The 20307-nt window shown below is 44.8% G+C and overlaps 1 protein-coding gene across 1 annotated transcript in view; it reads left to right on the top strand.

Annotated features, from left to right (window-relative positions):
• Positions 1-20307, top strand: part of AMPD3 (adenosine monophosphate deaminase 3) — a 58572-nt gene that overhangs the window by 12849 nt on the left and 25416 nt on the right. The window contains 3 exon segments of the mRNA XM_056523099.1: positions 15501-15717; positions 17141-17303; positions 17637-17853. Coding sequence (XP_056379074.1) covers positions 15501-15717; positions 17141-17303; positions 17637-17853 — 597 coding nt within the window.

The following is a 20307-nucleotide window of genomic DNA, read 5'->3' as shown; positions in this document are numbered from 1 at the left end:
GCAGCACATATAGTGGTGCTAATGCTGCAGAATATAAAGGAAATTTAGATGTGTAGGGTTATCTACTTTTCATTTTGTCCTGCAGCAGCACATACTGTATATTCATGCTGCTGCGGAACATAAAGGACAATTAAATGTGCAGAGGTAACTACATTACTAAAAGGGGTACTCCGCCGCTGGGGACCACAATGATCTCTGTGCTGGCAGGGGCAGTGTCAGGAACGCGGAAGCTTGCAGCTTCCACGTTCGCCATGTCTTGCCACGTTCCCTTCATTTATTTCTATGGGAGGAGGGGTGACGGCTACATCATAGCCATCATGCCTCCTCCCATAAAAGTGGGTGGAGGGGGGCATAGCGGCCGCATCACCAGTCATCAGGCACAGAGCAGAGTTCGCTCCGTGCGCTGAATGCCGGGGCGCCGCGCCATAGGGGATAAGAAGTTTGCGGTGGAGTACACCTTTAATGTCCTGCAGCAGCAACTTATATATCGCTGCTGCTGCAGGAGATGTGGGAAATTTAAATGTGTAGGGTTAACTTTCCTTTTTGTCATGCAGCAGCAACACATATATTGATGCTGCTGCTTTGGACTCAAGCAGTGGTCTCCAAACTGTGGTCCTCCAGATGTTGGGAAACTACAACTCCCAGCAAAATTATTGGATCAAAGAGTGTCTCCCGAGCTGGAGGACTCAGCACGATCATTTATACTTAGTTGCACATTAAAGGGGTACTTCGTGGCAAACTTTTTTTTTTTTTAAATCAACTGGTGCCAGAAAGTTAAACAGACTTTTAAATTATAGATACAGAGACAAAAAAAAAAAAGACATGGTCGCACATCCACAAAATGCACTAATGATCTAACGCTTCTCAGCAATATATATAAAACAAACAGGTCGTTTGTGTACTTTATGATCATAAAGTGCATGAAGCCCGCCAGCCTCGTCATGGCCACCTGGATGTGGCGGGTCCCTAACATCCCTAACATAAAATGGCGCTGCACCACGCGGCGACCACCACCGCCACGACACCAGTGCCCATGGGAGGGGAACGACCCGCTGGCCGAGCAGCTCCAAATGCCACTCGAACCAGCCCACGGGACGCCCCCCCCACGCAGACACGGTGCCACGGAGGGAGCAGCCGCCACGCAGTACCACACCAGTGTGAACAGGATGCAATAGTTATACAAGATTGTAGATGTGCGGCCATGTCTGCTTCTTCTACCTGAATTCACACTGTGTTTTCTTTCCCCTCTTTTTTATTTTGTTTGAACATGTGCTGCACTCTTCCCCACCCCCTCAGCCCAACCCTATATAAGTAGTAGTTAGCTACACAAGGGCCATTTCTTTCCTAGCAGCCTCCCAGTCTGACTACCTAAGTGTAGGTAGGTGGCCTTGACGTGGCGAGTGGGCTTGGTACTTTTTGATCAACCTGTTAGTTTTGATATTATGCTGAGAAGCAATTAGATCATTAAACAAGATTGTAGATGTGCGACCATGTCGGTTTCTTCTACCTGAATTCAGACTTTCAAATTACTTGTATTAAAAAAATCTAAATCCTTCCAGTACTTATTAGCTGCTGAATACTACAGAATAAATTATTTTCTTTTTGGAACAGAGAGCTCTCTGCTGACATTAAGAGCACAGTGCTCTCTGCTGACATCACGACCACAGTGCTCTCTGCTGACATCTCTGTCCATTTTAAGAACTGTCCAGAGTACGAGAAAATCCCCATAGCAAACATATGCTGCTCCGGTCAGTTCCTAAAATGGACAAAGATGTCAGCAGAGAGCACGGTGGTTGTGATGTCAGCAGAGAGCTCTGTGGTCATGATGTCAGCAGAGAGCACTGTGTTCCAAAAAGAAAATAATTTCCTCTGTAGTGTTCAGCAGCTAATAAGTACTGGAAGGATTAAGATTTTTAATAGAAGTAATTTACAAATCTGTTTAACTTTCTAGCACCAGTTGATTGAAAAAGAAAAAAAAGGTTTTCCACCGGAGTACCCCTTTAAGATCAGCAGATCAGTAGACGTTCCGGAGGCAGAGGCGATCATCTCACCGCCAGGGAATCAGAACATAACAATAATAAGATCCCACTTGTTGACGGTTTCCATCGTTACACGGAAAACATCAACAAGAATTTTATTTTTATATCCAAATTTAAGAACAATGAGATTCTGACTTGACGGTACGATCACCGACGGTAACAGGTGACGACCTTCACGACGGACACGGTATTGACAGCTTGTCCCTGACTGGTGCGGTTATCTACACCGGGACCCAAATTTAGAGGTGGTGAGGTGAGGATGACGGCCATTGGGGTCATGTGACACTGCTGAGAAGTCAATATGGATGTAGAATGAAGGGATCATTGTATCCAGCCGTGGTAACAAATCCAATAATAGCCGAACAATGTGTCCGATGTTCCCGACAATACATTCTCCCCATACTCCGGGCCTTTGTATTATGAGGCCGAGTTCACACAATATATTTTGGGTCGTATTTGTAGCCATTTAAAACTTCTCTTATTGGTCCCTTGGCTGCGGCCCAGTCCCTCATAGCGCAAAACGAGGTGAGAGATAAACACAGAAAGGAAATCTCCTGTAATAGGATTAAGTGTCGGCCATGTCCGGACCCTCCTCCTCCGCACATGAGGGACACGATCGGCCTCCATGTCCTATGTCACCTGTGCAGGACGAGGCTGGAGCCCACGCAGACAGGTACCGACTATACATCTACCTCCATAGCGATCTGACCGGGGGGGGGGGGGGGGGGTATTCAAATATAATAATAATAATAACAACACTAGTAAAAATGATTGATTATTGTTACAATTAATGATGATTATCCATTGATATGAATCCTTTTCAATTTTTTCAATGATTATAATAATAAAAATAATACATAATAAATGCATACATTATTATTATCATTATTATACCAAGACAAATACCAAAAAAAACTAATATTGCAGTAATAATAATAATAATAATAATAAAGGCATTTATTATGTATGATGAAAATAATTATTAATATTATTATTGGACAGTATTTGGAATTTTTGGTATTCTTATTGTTGGTGTATTATTTCTTCTTCTTCTTCTTCTTATTCTTATTATTATTATTATTATACCAACACAAATACCAAAAAGAAAAAATATTGCAGTTATAATAATAATAATAATAAATATAAAAACTGCATTTATTATGTATGATGATTATAATAATTATTATTGGGCAGTATTTGGAATTTGTAATACTTTTATTTTTGGTGTAACATTATTATTATTATTGTTATTATTATTATTATTATTATCACACCATAAACAATAATAATATTAAGACATAAAATAATGTTTTTATTATATCCTATGATTTCTGCTATTAGCATTATTGTTGCTACTATAATTTACCTGTATGTGATATTTATTCATACATATTTATTACGTCCCATTTCACCAACCCTATAAACTAGAACTTCAAGAATTTTCTGACAAATTATTATTATTTTTTTTTAAAAGCCATTTTGTGTTTTTAGTCACTATCCGCCCCCAGAATCTTCAATAGAAACAGGAAACCTTCCCGGGGTTATAAATGGCCGGATAGAAACTAATATAAAGGGAGAAATTATCTGCCATGATAGAGGGGACATGAGGCAGCTATGGGGCCCTAACAGAGAGGGGACATGAGGCTGTTATGGGGCCCTAACAGAGAGGGGACATGAGGCAGCTATGGGGCCCTAAGAGAGAGGGGACATGAGGCAGCTATGGGGCCCTAAGAGAGAGGGGACATGAGGCTGTTATGGGGCCCTAACAGAGAGGGGACATGAGGCTGCTATGGGGCCCTAACAGAGAGGGGACATGAGGCTGCTATGGGGCCCTAAGAGAGAGGGGACATGAGGCAGCTATGGGGCCCTAAGAGAGAGGGGACATGAGGCAGCTATGGGGCCCTAAGAGAGAGGGGACATGAGGCAGCTATGGGGCCCTAAGAGAGAGTGGACATGAGGCAGCTATGGGGCCCTAAGAGAGAGGGGACATGAGGCAGCTATGGGGCCCTAAGAGAGAGGGGACATGAGGCTGCTATGGGGCCCTAAGAGAGAGGGGACATGAGGCAGCTATGGGGCCCTAAGAGAGAGTGGACATGAGGCAGCTATGGGGCCCTAAGAGAGGGGACATGAGGCTGCTATGGGGCCCTAAGAGAGAGTGGACATGAGGCAGCTATGGGGCCCTAAGAGAGAGGGGACATGAGGCAGCTATGGGGCCCTAAGAGAGAGGGGACATGAGGCTGCTATGGGGCCCTAAGAGAGAGGGGACATGAGGCAGCTATGGGGCCCTAAGAGAGAGTGGACATGAGGCAGCTATGGGGCCCTAAGAGAGGGGACATGAGGCTGCTATGGGGCCCTAAGAGAGAGGGGACATGAGGCAGCTATGGGGCCCTAAGAGAGAGGGGACATGAGGCTGCTATGGGGCCCTAAGAGAGAGGGGACATGAGGCTGCTATGGGGCCCTAAGAGAGAGGGGACATGAGGCTGCTATGGGGCCCTAAGAGAGAGGGGACATGAGGCAGCTATGGGGCCCTAAGAGAGAGGGGACATGAGGCTGCTATGGGGCCCTAAGAGAGAGGGGACATGAGGCTGCTATGGGGCCCTAAGAGAGAGGGGACATGAGGCAGCTATGGGGCCCTAAGAGAGAGGGGACATGAGGCAGCTATGGGGCCCTAAGAGAGAGGGGACATGAGGCAGCTATGGGGCCCTAAGAGAGAGGGGACATGAGGCAGCTATGAGGCCCTAAGAGAGAGTGGACATGAGGCAGCTATGGGGCCCTAAGAGAGAGGACATGAGGCAGCTATGGGGCCCTAAGAGAGAGGACATGAGGCTGCTATGGGGCCCTAAGAGAGAGGGGACATGAGGCAGCTATGGGGCCCAAAGAGAGAGTGGACATGAGGCAGCTATGGGGCCCTAAGAGAGAGGGGACATGAGGCAGCTATGGGGCCCTAAGAGAGGGGACATGAGGCAGCTATGGGGCCCTAAGAGAGGGGACATGAGGCAGCTATGGGGCCCTAAGAGAGGGGACATGAGGCAGCTATGGGGCCCTAAGAGAGAGGACATGAGGCTGCTATGGGGTCCTAAGAGAGAGGGGACATGGGGCAGCTATGGGGCCCTAAGAGAGAGGGGACATGAGGCAGCTATGGGGCCCTAAGAGAGAGTGGACATGAGGCAGCTATGGGGCCCTAAGAGAGGGGACATGAGGCAGCTATGGGGCCCTAAGAGAGGGGACATGAGGCAGCTATGGGGCCCTAAGAGAGAGGGGACATGAGGCAGCTATGGGGCCCTAAGAGAGAGGACATGAGGCTGCTATGGGGCCCTAAGGGAGAGGGGACATGAGGCGGCTATGGGGCCCTAAGAGAGAGGGGACATGAGGCAGCTATGGGGCCCTAAGGGAGGGGACATGAGTCTACTATGGGGCCCTAAGGGAGAGGGGACATGAGGCTGCTATGGGGCCCTAAGGGAGAGGGGACATGAGGCTGCTATGGGGCCCTAACAGAGAGGGGACATGAGGCAGCTATGGGGCCCTAAGGGAGAGGGGACATGAGGCAGCTATGGGGCCCTAAGAGAGGGGACATGAGGCAGCTATGGGGCCCTAAGGGAGAGGGGACATGAGGCAGCTATGGGGCCGTAAGAGAGAGGGGACATGAGGCAGCTATGGGGCCGTAAGAGAGGGGACATGAGGCTGCTATGGGGCCCTAAGAGAGAGGGGACATGAGGCAGCTATGGGGCCGTAAGAGAGGGGACATGAGGCTGCTATGGGGCCCTAACAGAGAGGGGACATGAGGCAGCTATGGGGCTCTAAGAGAGGGGACATGAGGCTGCTATGGGGCTCTAAGAGAGAGGGGACATGAGGCAGCTATGGGGCCCTAAGAGAGAGGGGACATGAGGCAGCTATGGGGCCCTAAGAGAGAGGGGACACGAGGCAGCTATGGGGCCCTAAGAGAGGGGACATGAGGCAGCTATGGGGCCCTAAGAGAGAGGGGACATGAAGCTGCTATGGGGCCCTAAGAGAGAGGGGACATGAGGCAGCTATGGGGCCCTAAGAGAGAGGGGACATGAAGCTGCTATGGGGCCCTAAGAGAGAGGGGACATGAGGCAGCTATGGGGCCCTAAGAGAGAGGGGACATGAAGCTGCTATGGGGCCCTAAGAGAGAGGGGACATGAGGCTGCTATGGGGCCCTAAGAGAGAGGGGACATGAGTCTGCTATGGGGCCCTAAGAGAGAGGGGACATGAGGCAGCTATGGGGCCCTAAGAGAGAGAGGACATGAGGCTGCTATGGGGCCCTAAGAGAGAGGGGACATGAGGCTGCTATGGGGCCTTAAGAGAGGGGACATGAGGCAGCTATGGGGCCCTAAGAGAGAGGGGACATGAGGCTGCTATGGGGCCCTAAGAGAGGGGACATGAGGCTGCTATGGGGCCCTAAGAAAGAGGGGACATGAGGCAGCTATGGGGCCCTAAGAGAGAGGGGACATGAGGCAGCTATGGGGCCCTAAGAGAGAGGGGACATGACACTACATTACACTTTGTACATATGGCGATATCCGGGCCCCGTTTTTTGTTGGAGCCCCCAGCCCACCATGAATATCTCACAGGCCGCCATCACATTTCCATAATCTGATATGATGCAGGAACAGAACTATAAACACGAGATAATAATCTTATATTTACATAGATAACACGATATCCCCCCTGGAGGTATCGGGGGTGGGGGCACATCCGGGACGGTTAATACTAAACCTGAGGAATCAATGGCTGACGGCTCAGCGCTGGGGAAGCAATCGGGACAATTGATTATCTGGGTCTGAATAATCCATAAAATCCAATTCATAGTAAATAAGATTGGGATCAGCGGATCCTCACACGTCCATGGCGGCCCTGGGGTTTGGACGGTTTATTGGAGGGACATACGTCTGCATAAGAGCTGTGTACATAAAGCGACAGACCCCGCGGGGACTCCTCCCCGATCCTGGTGTAAACGGATGAGAAACTGGTACAAAACTGATACAAAGTGTCCATTTCTTTTAAAGAATCCGTTTGAATCGTCCATCAGAATAACAATTTGTATCAGGTTTTTTTTTTTCCCAATTTTTTAATATAATTTTTTTTTTTTTTTTTTTACCAGTTCATGGCTAAGTTCACACATCTTATTTTTGGCGCTTTTTTATTTATTTTATAATTTTTTTTTTACCTGAAACAAACCGCCCCCTAATTTTGTGTTTACATACAGGGGATCAATTTGTCTGGTATACAGATACACACCGGACACTTTATTAGGTACACCTGTACAACAGCTTGTTAAGGCAAATATCTAATCAGCCAATCACATGGCAGCAACTCAATGCATTTAGGCATGCAAATGTGGTCAAGACAACTGGCTGAAGTTCAAACTGACCATCAGAACGGGGTATAAAGGAGATTTAAGTGACTGTGAACGAGGCATGATTGTTGGTGCAGAGGATTTCACAAACTGCTGATCTGATGGGAACTGTGTGATGTCATCATGTCCATATGGAGGAACTGTGTGATGTCATCATGTCTATATGGAGGAACTGTGTGATGTCATCATGTCTATATGGAGGAACTGTGTGATGTCATCATGTCTATATGGAGGAACTGTGTGATGTCATCATGTCTATATGGAGGAACTGTGTGATGTCATCATCTCCATATAGAGAAACTGTGTGATGTCATCATGTCCATATGAAGGAACTGTGTGATGTCATCATGTCCATATGGAGGAACTGTGTGATGTCATCATGTCCATATGGAGGAACTGTGTGATGTCATCATGTCCATATGGAGGAACTGTGTGATGTCATCATGTCCATATGAAGGAACTGTGTGATGTCATCATGTCCATATGGAGGAACTGTGTGATGTCATCATGTCCATATGGGGGAACTGTGTGATGTCATCATGTCCATATGGAGGAACTGTGTGATGTCATCATGTCTATATGGAAGAACTGTGTGATGTCATCATGTCCATATGGAGAACTGTGTGATGTCATCATGTCCATATGGAGGAACTGTGTGATGTCATCATGTCTATATGGAGGAACTGTGTGATGTCATCATGTCCATATGGAGGAACTGTGTGATGTCATCATGTCCATATGGAGGAACTGTGTGATGTCATCATGTCCATATGGAGGGAACTGTGTGATGTCATCATGTCCGTATGGAGAACTGTGTGATGTCATCATGTCCATATGGAGGAACTGTGTGATGTCATCATGTCTATATGGAGGAACTGTGTGATGTCATCATGTCTATATGGAGGAACTGTGTGATGTCATCATGTCTATATGGAGGAACTGTGTGATGTCATCATGTCTATATGGAGGAACTGTGTGATGTCATCATGTCCATATGGAGGAACTGTGTGATGTCATCATGTCTATATGGTGGAACTGTGTGATGTCATCATGTCCATATGGAGAACTGTGTGATGTCATCATGTCCATATGGAGGAGCTGTGTGATGTCATCATGTCCATATGGAGGAACTGTGTGATGTCATCATGTCTATATGGAGGAACTGTGTGATGTCATCATGTCTATACGGGAGAACTGTGTGATGTCATCATGTCTATATGGAGGAACTGTGTGATGTCATCATGTCCATATGGAGGAACTGTGTGATGTCATCATGTCCATATGGAGGAACTGTGTGATGTCATCATGTCCATATGGAGGAACTGTGTGATGTCATAATGTCTATATGGAGAACTGTGTGATGTCATCATGTCTATATGGAGGAACTGTGTGATGTCATCATGTCCATATGGAGGAACCGTGTGATGTCATCATGTCCATATGGAGGAACTGTGTGATGTCATCATGTCCATATGGAGGAACTGTGTGATGTCATCATGTCTATATGGAGGAACTGTGTGATGTCATCATGTCCATATGGAGAACTGTGTGATGTTATCATGTCTTTATGGAGGAACTGTGTGATGTCATCATGTCCATATGGAGGAACTGTGTGATGTCATGTCCATATAGAGGAACTGTGTGATGTCATCATGTCTATATAGAGGAACTGTGTGATGTCATCATGTATATATGGAGGAACTGTGTGATGTCATCATGTCCATATGGAGGAACTGTGTGATGTCATCATGTTCATATGGAGGAACTGTGTGATGTCATCATGTCCATATAGAGGAACTGTGCGATGTCATGTCTATATAGAGGAACTGTGTGATGTCATCATGTCCATATGGAGAACTGTGTGATGTCATCATGTCCATATGGGGGAACTGTGTGATGTCATCATGTCCATATGGGGGAACTGTGTGATGTCATCATGTCCATATGGAGGAACTGTGTGATGTCATCATGTCTATATGGAGAACTGTGTGATGTCATCATGTCCATATGGAGGAACTATGTGATGTCATCATGTCCATATGGAGGAACTGTGCGATGTCATCATGTCCATATGGAGGAGCTGTGTGATGTCATCATGTCCATATGGAGAACTGTGTGATGTCATCATGTCCATATGGAGGAACTATGTGATGTCATCATGTCCATATGGAGGAACTGTGTGATGTCATCATGTCCATATGGAGGAGCTGTGTGATGTCATCATGTCCATATGGAGAACTGTGTGATGTCATCACGTCCATATGGAGGAACTATGTGATGTCATCACGTCCATATGGATTAACTGTGTGATGTCATCATGTCCATATGGAGGAACTGTGTGATGTCATCATGTCCATATGGAGGAACTGTGTGATGTCATCATGTCTATATGGAGGAACTGTGTGATGTCATCATGTCTATATGGAGGAACTGTGTGATGTCATCATGTCTATAAGGAGGAACTGTGAGATGTCATCATGTCCATATGGAGGAACTGTGTGATGTCATCATGTCCATATAGAGGAACTGTGTGATGTCATCATGTCTATATAGAGGAACTGTGTGATGTCATCATGTCCATATAGAGGAACTGTGTGATGTCATCATGTCTATATAGAGGAACTGTGTGATGTCATCATGTCCATATGGAGGAACTGTGTGATGTCATCATGTCCATATGGAGGAACTGTGTGATGTCATCATGTCTATATGGAAGAACTATGTGATGTCATCATGTCCATATGGAGGAACTGTGTGATGTCATCATGTCCATATGGAGGAACTGTGTGATGTCATGTCTATATGGAGGAACTGTGTGATGTCATCATGTCCATATGGAGGAACTGTGTGATGTCATCATGTCTATATGGAACCAAATCTCTGAGGAACAAGTGCAGTACATTTATAGACAGTATAAAGGGGCCCAACTTGGGACTAGAGAGGTGTACCCAATAAAATTGCCAGTGAGGATATATATATATATATATATACACACAAAGAGAGAAGGGGGGGGGGGTCCAACCCAGAAATACATTTTTAAGGCACCAGAATTCCAAAAAGATGACTTGTGCCCCATTTATTAATCTCTCCTCTGCTGTATTGATATCTACTGATCTCCGATGTCACAACCGGCAATAAGTAGCTCAGTCTCTGCTTTTACCCAAATCCCAGGCTGCCCCCCCCCCCCTCCCCCCAGTATGGCAGATGCCAAAGCCTGAAGTCTATTGACCCTGTAATCCGGAAAGATATTTGTATATTTGTAGTCCCTGAATGTCCGGCAGGGGGAGAGGTCCAGAGAGTAGGTTCAGCACGAGAGAAAATTCCAGAAACACTTATAATAGACATAACCTGGGACATTGCAGTTTGTGAAGGTTCGGAGCTGTTTGGGTTAAAATTTCGGATGCTCCCAGAGAATGGCGGTCATTATAATTTTATTATGTGAACCCCTCCCGGAGCTTCCTCTTTGTGGTCAGTCAGTGACTGTTTCTTGTCCCACGATCTGATAGTCTCCATAGTATCCGCAGTCTGTTTGTGAGCTGCGCGGGGACAGGCACCGGTTCTAGATCAGATGGATGGAAAATCTGCCATAACTTCACAAACACCAGTCTGACAATGAGCAGAAGCCGGAATGTAAGGCATGTGGTAAATGATTACACCGTAATCACCGCATCTAGATGTGTCCGGAATATTGTAGACTTATTACAGAGCAAGATCAACGACTCCCGGGACAAGGGACCGAACCGGGACCTTTTGTACAAAGGGCGAGATGTTCTCCATAAATAGTCACCAAATGGATCTACGCAGTGATTAAAAAAAGAACGAGAAAATAACACAAATGTATTAACACGAGAAGACGTCCAAATGTTCTGAGGGATCTCCATTGGTGACACGGCAAACGTCTAGGTGGTAGTGCGGTCCTGTCCAGATACGGGCAGAATCTTCTTGGACTCCACTGCGTCAGTGATTTGTTGTCTCAGGTCAGTCAGATCCGGGGGCAGATGAGTCCTTAAAGGGGTATTCCAGCCAAAGACATCTTATCCCCTATCAAAGGGGATGTCTGATTGCAGGGGGCCAGCCACTGGGACCCCCCATGATCTCTGTGCAGCACCCACATTCTATGCGGGACTGCTGTTCCAGCCGGGACCGGAGACGTGAAGTTACGCGACGCCCCCTCCATTCATGTCTATGGGAGGGGGCGTGGCGGCCGTCATGCCCCTCCCATAGACATGAATGGAGGGGTGTGGTGTGACCTCACAAGGGGGCGTGGCGTGACGTCACATCTCCAGTCCTGGAAACACAGAGGTTTCCGAGACTGCGGCAGCATCCGGCACAGAACACCGGTTGCTGCAAGGAGATCGCGGTGGGTCCCAGCAGTGGGCCCCTGCATGATCAGACATCTTATCCCCCTTTGGATAGGGATAAGATGTCTTTGGCGGGAATACCCCTTTAATGTCCCCACAGAAAGAAGTCACATTGTCACGATGCCGGCTGGCAGGAGGTGGATCCTCTGTGCCAGAGAGGGATTGGCGTGGACCGTGCTAGTGGACCGGTTCTAAGTCACTACTGGTTTTCACCAGAGCCCGCCGCAAAGCGGGATGGTCTTGCTGCGGCGGTAGTGACCAGGTCGTATCCACTAGCAACGGCTCAACCTCTCTGACTGCTGAAGATAGGCGCGGTACAAGGGAGTAGACAGAAGCAAGGTCGGACGTAGCAGAAGGTCGGGGCAGGCAGCAAGGATCGTAGTCAGGGGCAACGGCAGAAGGTCTGGAACACAGGCTAGGAACACACAAGGGAACGCTTTCACTGGCACAATGGCAACAAGATCCGGCGAGGGAGTGCAGGGGAAGTGAGGTATAAATAGGGAGTGCACAGGTGAACACACTGATTAGAACCACTGCGCCAATCAGCGGCGCAGTGGCCCTTTAAATCGCAGAGACCCGGCGCGCGCGCGCCCTAGGGAGCGGGGCCGCGCGCGCCGGGACAGGACCGACGGAGAGCGAGTCAGGTACGGGAGCCGGGGTGCGCATCGCGAGCGGGCGCCACCCGCATCGCGAATCGCATCCCGGCTGGAGGCGGTATCGCAGCGCACCCGGTCAGTGGATCCACTGACCGGGGCGCTGCAGAAACGAGAGTGTAGCGAGCGCTCCGGGGAGGAGCGGGGACCCGGAGCGCTCGGCGTAACACACATGGTGTTAGATCTGGTGATCATGGAGACCATTCCCAGTTGTTTCTGATCCAACATTCCGGTAGAGCTTTATTCAGGTATCTGAGAACATCCAAAATGGAAATGTGGAGGCGACTATCCTGCTGGTGGACTACGCCGGGCAGATCGTTCCTATCACATGTCCATGTAGAAGTGGCCAGTGACCGGCTCCTCAGACGTTAGACATTGCACCTGCTCATTGCAGAGGACACGGTTACTTTTGGTGAGTCCCTCAAGTGCTTTATAAGAACACAACGTTCTTCTGAGCCCCAAGTTCCAACATGACCTTCTGAGGTCTCATGGCTGAACACCACCAATCAGCCCTGCAAGTCAACGCAAAAGTACACGGCACCGATCCTGGTCACCATGTCTTCCCAAGTCTTTAGTGCTCCAGACTTATCCCAGGACATAAACACCCAGTGGTTACGAATTACGTCACCCAACCGTAATGTTTCCTGTTCACAACAGACGCCGTTCTTGCAAATTCCAACACGTAAAAAGTTTTTTCTTTCTTTGATGTCGCCATCTCAGGTCCTGCCGTATAAGCGCGTTTTCACATTTGGCTTTTGAAAAATGAAAACTGTGGCCGACTAAGACAGATTTACCATCGGTTTTACTTTACAGGCCTTCATCCCATCATTCCGTATATTAGACACTTTTCATGCTGATCGCATCAGCTTTACGTAGTGTCCATAAAAAGAGGGGAGGGGAAAGGTGTGACTTTTATTATAGACGTGAGACATGTGTGCACTGGATATTGAAATCTAGGAATGGTGGCCATGAAATTGTATAAGGTCCTGCGCATATAATGTTGAAAACAAATCTGTGGTGGAATTCAGGGGTATAGTAAAAATCTATGGTGAAATTCAGGGGTATAGTAAAAATCTATGGTGAAATTCAGGGGTATAGTAAAAATCTATGGTGAAATTCAGGGGTATAGTAAAAATCTATGGTGAAATTCAGGGGTACAGTAAAAATCTATGGTGAAATTCAGGGGTATAGTAAAAATCTGTGGTGAAATTCAGGGGTATAGTAAAAATCTAAGGTGAAATTCAGGGGTATAGTAAAAATCTGTGGTGAAATTCAGGGGTATAGTAAAAATCTATGGTGAAATTCAGGGGTATAGTAAAAATCTATGGTGAAATTCAGGGGTATAGTAAAAATCTGTGGTGAAATTCAGGGGTATAGTAAAAATCTATGGTGAAATTCAGGGGTACAGTAAAAATCTATGGTGAAATTCAGGGGTATAGTAAAAATCTATGGTGAAATTCAGGCGTATAGTAAAAATCTATGGTGAAATTCAGGGGTATAGTAAAAATCTATGGTGAAATTCAGGGGTACAGTAAAAATCTATGGTGAAATTCAGGGGTATAGTAAAAATCTGTGGTGAAATTCAGGGGTATAGTAAAAATCTAAGGTGAAATTCAGGGGTATAGTAAAAATCTGTGGTGAAATTCAGGGGTATAGTAAAAATCTATGGTGAAATTCAGGGGTATAGTAAAAATCTATGGTGAAATTCAGGGGTATAGTAAAAATCTGTGGTGAAATTCAGGGGTATAGTAAAAATCTAAGGTGAAATTCAGGCGTATAGTAAAAATCTATGGTGAAATTCAGGGGTATAGTAAAAATCTATGGTGAAATTCAGAGGTACAGTAAAAATCTATGGTGAAATTCAGGGGTATAGTAAAAATCTATGGTGAAATTCAGGGGTATAGTAAAAATCTATGGTGAAATTCAGGGGTATAGTAAAAATCTATGGTGAAATTCAGGGGTATAGTAAAAATCTATGGTGAAATTCAGGGGTATAGTAAAAATCTAGGGGAAATTCAGGGGTATAGTAAAAATCTATGGTGAAATTCAGGGGTATAGTAAAAATCTATGGTGAAATTCAGGGGTATAGTAAAAATCTATGGTGAAATTCAGGGGTATAGTAAAAATCTATGGTGAAATTCAGGGGTATAGTAAAAATCTATGGTGAAATTCAGGGGTATAGTAAAAATCTATGGTGAAATTCAGGGGTACACCACGAAGGGATGTGGATTGTTACTCTGGACGCTTTAGATTTTTGCCTCGGTTATGAACATAAATTTAGTCCTACTCAGTGTGGCAGAGCACCGCCATACACCGGCTGATCTACATTCGTGTTAACCACATATTCGAATAGCGAAGTTTTTTCACGAATATCGGCACTTCGCGATTCCACGAATATTTAGAATATCACAAATTTTATTCGTTATGACCGTACGCATCACAGTGACGTGTACTGTGTAAATAAAAAGTTACCATCCCTCCCTCCTTCCAGCTTGTGGTCCAAAGAAGGCGAATATGCGAATGCAAATTTTATGCAAAAATTATGCAAATATCGGCACTTCCAGAGGACACTGATCCCTCCCTTCTTTTAGCTTGTGGGCCAATTGGAAGGAAGCAAATACAGTTGCCAGAAGGTAGCAACATCCCTAGCAACTAATAGGTAAGTAGTTAGTTGAAAGATTTAATTTTGCTAATTTTATGACGAATATGCATGGGAAGAAAAGTTAACGAATATGCAAAATTTGCGAATATAGGATGAATATTCGTCCAAATATTTGCAAAATATCGCAAATTCGAATATGGCCTATGCCGCTCATCACTAATCTACATATAGATTGGCCTTGTGATGTATACTTGCCCAGTAAACTGGAGCCATAGATGTAGCGTATTGTCCCTGACTCTGTCGCAGGACCACGTACCCAGCATCCTCAGATTCTAAGGAACCGGTCAGGGAAGCCACAAGCCACGTTTGTAAACGTCACAGAACCATCCACACGTGCACACTGAATATCTTTACTGTCATAGTAAGGAACATACAATAACTTCTCCTTATTAATTTCTTGGGATTTAGAAAGAAAAGCTTCAAGATCATTCGATCCCAGTCTTTGTCTCTTCAAATGCCTCCTCATGATTGGAAGACTCCACCCACCATAACACCAATTCCATCTCCCGTATCCCCAGTGGAGACACCACTTCCGATTCTACGGGGTTCCACGCTGCCTGCCCTAGTGCCGTATGATGTCCCTGAATTCCAGAGAGTCACCATAAGTGGAGATTACTGTGCTGGGGTAAGAACATTACTCAGATCTTGAATCTCATTGAAGAGTGTTGCACGAAGAGTAAAGTTGGCCATATACTTCCCATTACCATTGGCTGAACACTCCATTGATGTTGGTTGGTTGATTGGTTGAATGAAGTGTTAGTGTAATAAATGGTTGGTTAGTTTGTTGGATTAAGAAATTGGTTGCTATTTTGCTGAATTATAAATTGAGTAAAGAGCTGGTTGGCTTGTTGGTTGGTTGAATAAATAAATAAATAGTCTGTTGTTTACTTGGTTAAATAAAGAGTTGGTTGATTGGTTGGTTGTTCAGATAAAGTTGGTTGAGTAAAGAATTGGTTGGATATCTTGTTGGATGAAGAGCTGGTTGTATGAAGAGGTGGTTGGTTTATTGATTGGATGAAGAGTTAGTTTAGTGAAGAGATGGCTGGTTGGTTGGTTTCTTGGATGAAGAGTTAGTTGAGTAAAGAGGTGGTTGGTTGGTTAAATGAAAAGTTGGTTAAGTAAAGAGTTGGTTGGTTAATTGTAGTGTTGAGCGGCATAGGCCATATTCGAATTCGCGAATATTCGCGAATATATGGACGAATATTCGTAATATTCGCGAATATTCGCATATTCGTAATATTCTCATTTTATTTTCGCATATGCGAAATATTCGCGTGTGCGAAAATTAACAAATGCAAAAATTTGCATATACAAAATTTAGCAAAAGCGAGAATTCGCATATGCGGAAATTTGCATATTCTAATTTTCGTATATGCGAATATTCGCACACCAGTCTCACACAGTAGTATTAGAGCCTTCTTACACCACATAAGCTGGAAGCAGAGAGGGGTGATCACTGTGATGTGTACTGTGAAAAAGAAAAAAAAAAAAAACGAATATTCGTAATTACGAATATATAGCGCTATATTCGCGAATATTCGCGAATTCGCGAATATGCGATATTCGCGAATAAAATTCGAATTGCGAATATTCGCGAGCAACACTAGTTAATTGGTGAAATTGGAAGTTGGTTGGGTGAAGAGATGGTTGGTTGGTTAGTTGGATAATAAGTTGGATGGTTAATTGGATGAAGAGTTAGTTCAGTGAAGAGATGGCTGGTTGGTTGGTTGGTTTGAGTTGATTAAGTTAATTGATTAGTTGCTTTGTTTGGGTAATGATTTGGTTAGTTTCTCATTTCTTGTTCTTTTTTTTACATAGCACAAATAATTGTCATCTGCACCATAATTAAAAAAAATACACAACACTTTATGAGTCTCTGTACATGAACTGAATCGATGCTAGAGCATTATATTTCCTCTATCGTGTGATGATTGACAGAAGAGGCACAATGTATTTTTACTTTTGAGATTAGACAATTGTATGAGAACTATATCAAGTGAAATAAAATATTCCTCCAAATAATCCTCAAAATATCCCTTCCCTCTCAGATCACGGTCGACGACTATGAACAGGCTGCACTACGACTCGCCAAGGCTCTCCTGATAAGGGAGAAATACTCCCGGCTGGCATATCACCGCTTCCCCAGAATTACCGCTCAGTACCTGTGCACCAGTGAAGAAAGCTGGAGGATGGAAGACGAGGTGGCTCCAGGTAGGAGTTTTTTTTTTTACCATTTTTTATTAGTATGTGATCGCCCCATTAGCAAACCAACACCTGATCACCTACTGCAAAGAAAATGATCATTTACAACTTGCCATGTACATGTCGCAATCAGAAAAGGGCCTCTCATTTCTTGGACCTCCAATTGTTTTGAGGGGGTTCTTTGTAGTCTGCTGCCCCGAGACCCTTCTCAAAGCCACCAGCCAAAGAAACAACCACCAGTCCATTGTGGACACCAAAACTTTGTGAGTGGCCACTAACTTGTCAGTCACACTTCACATACAACACAAACTCTACATTTCTCCATTTGTTCTTATTTTACAGTCTTTAATCCGCCCCCGGGTGACGAGGATCCTTACAACTTAGATAATGTTCCTCCAAATCTTAACTACGTGGTGAGAATGAGAGCCGGGATTCTATATGTCTACGACAACATGGAGATGGCTGAAGCCAATGAGCCGAGGAGTTTACCATATCCCGACCTTCAGACCTACACCATTGACCTCAGTCACATCTTGGCTCTCATCGCTGATGGCCCAACGTAAGTCAAAACTATTTGTCATCCTGTAGTGGTGACTATAAAAGACTGTACAGCAGTGTCCCCCAAACTGAGGACTATTATCTCAGCCGGTGTCTTTCAGAGCTTGATGAAGTTTTACGTTTTGCTATAGCTGGAGAGCCTGAAGCTAGGGAACAATTCTGTAGAGGAATAGATAATCCAACTGGTCTATCCAATATCAAGATCCACACATTGAAGTAAGGAGGTCCATAACTAAAAGTAAAATAGGACACTGATGATGGGTCACACTAGCATATCCTTTATCCAGAGATAAGAAACCCGCCTTTTATGTTGTCACGTTCTCTGACATGGGCAATGGGGATGGAGTCAACATAGGCTGGGTCCCCCACAGGATCCTATATGTAGATGTCTCACCTTATGACCAGATTATAAGCAGGGCACATGAGCCACATGCCCTGGTAGACCTGGGGGCCTTAACCACCCACCCATGCTGATGGTCAGTGATCCTATAAAGAGAGGTGGCCACTTCTTTATGAGTCTTCAATAAAGTGTTGCAGAGTTGTTGGTTGCAGAGTTGTTGGTTGAGTAAAGAGTTAGTTAGATAGTTAAATCAAGTGAAGGTTGAGTAAATGGTTGGTTGGACGGTTTGAAGAACCAGCCAACCATTCACTCAACTTACTCTACATCCAACCAAATAAATTATTGAACCTTCCATTCAACCAAACAAAAGCAACCAGCTCTTCACTATACAAATTCTTTATCAATCCAACCAACCAACCAACATTTACTCAACCATCTCTGTATATAACAAACAAGACATACAGAGTTGTTAATTGCAGAGTTGGTTGAGTAAAGAGTTGGTTAGAGGGTTAAATCAAGAGATGGTTGAGTAAATGGTTGGTTGGATGGTGAGAAGAACCAGCCAACTCTTCCAACTTACTCTTCATCCAACAATTAATAAAGCTTTCATTCAACCAAAAAAATCAACCAGCTCTTCACTATACACATTTTTTATCAATCCAAGATGCAGAGTTCGTTCGTTGGCTGAATGAAGAATTTGTAGGGTAAAGAACTGGTTGATTTTTGGTTGGATGAAGAGTGAGTTTGTGAAGGGTTGGCTGGTTGGAGAAAGGGATCTATGTCTTGCTTATAAGATTAGAGTTGTTTGAGTAAAGAGATAGTTGGTTAGGCAGCTGGATGTAGAGTTTGTTTAGTGAAGAGCTGGATGAAAGGTTCATTGATTGGTTGGATGAAGAATTACTTGAGTAAACGGAGGGGGGTTGGTTGGTTGGTTGGTTGGAGGATGAGATGTTTGGCTTGTTTATTATATGCAGAGCTGGTTGAAGAAAGAGATAGTTTGTTAGTTGGCTAAATGTAGAGTTTTTTTTGTTAGATGAAAGGATGGGTGACATGTTGGATGGATTCTTAGATGAGTTAAAGGTTGGTTGGTTGGTTATTTGGTTGGATGGATACTTAGATGAGTTAAAAGTTGGTTGGTTGGTTATTTGGTTGGATGGATTCTTAGATGAGTTAAAGGTTGATTGGTGATTTGGTTGGATGGATACTTAGATATGTTTAAGGGTTGTTTATTTGGTTGGATGAAGAATTAGTTAAATGAACGGTTGGTTGGTTATTTAGTTGGATGGATGAAGAGATGTGTGGCTTGCTTAATAGATGCAGAGTTGGTTGAGTAATGAGATAGTTTGTTAGTTGCCTAAATGTAGAGTTTGTCTAGTGAAGAGTTGGTTGTTTTTTTGATTTGATGAAAGGATGGGTAATTGGATGGATACGTAGATAAGTTAAAGGGGTACTCCGCTGCTCAGCATTTGCAACAAACTGTTCTGAATGCTGGAGACGGCAGCTCGTGACGTCATAACCCCGCCCCCTCAATGCAAGTCTATGGGAGGGGGCGTGGCAGCCGTCATGCCCCCTTCCATAGACTTGCATTGAGGGGGCGGGGCATAAAGTTATGATCGGCGGGGCTATGACGTCACGAGCTTCCAGCTCCAGCGTTCAGAACAGTTTGTTACAAATGCTGGTTAGTTGGTTGGTTAGTTGAGTGAAGGGATGGTTATTTGGTTAGTTGGTTATCAGGTTGGATGAAGAGTTAGTTAAGTAAAGGGATGGATGGTTGGCTGGGTATCTGTTTGGAGGAAGAGATATATGTCTGGATTATTAGATGCAGAGGTTGGTTGAGTAAAGAGTTAGTTATACGTAGAGTTTGTTTGGATGGTTACTTAGATAAGTGAAGTATTTGGTTGGATGGTTACTTAGATAAGTGAAGTATTTGGTTGGATGGTTACTTAGATAAGTGAAGTATTTGGTTGGATGGTTACTTAGATAAGTGGTTGGTTATTTGGTTGATTTGTTATCGGGTGAACAGTTGCTGATTGGTTGGTTGGCTGGTTGGTTGTATGAAATGTTGGTCAAGGCTCTCGCTGACCAAGGAGCAGCAATCTTGGTGATCAGCATTCG

The sequence above is a fragment of the Hyla sarda genome, chromosome 6 (assembly GCF_029499605.1).
Source record: "Hyla sarda isolate aHylSar1 chromosome 6, aHylSar1.hap1, whole genome shotgun sequence".
In the NCBI taxonomy this organism is placed as follows: Eukaryota; Metazoa; Chordata; class Amphibia; order Anura; family Hylidae; genus Hyla; species Hyla sarda.
Note: the sequence above shows the minus strand (reverse complement) of the source record. Positions and strands in the feature narration are given on the sequence as shown.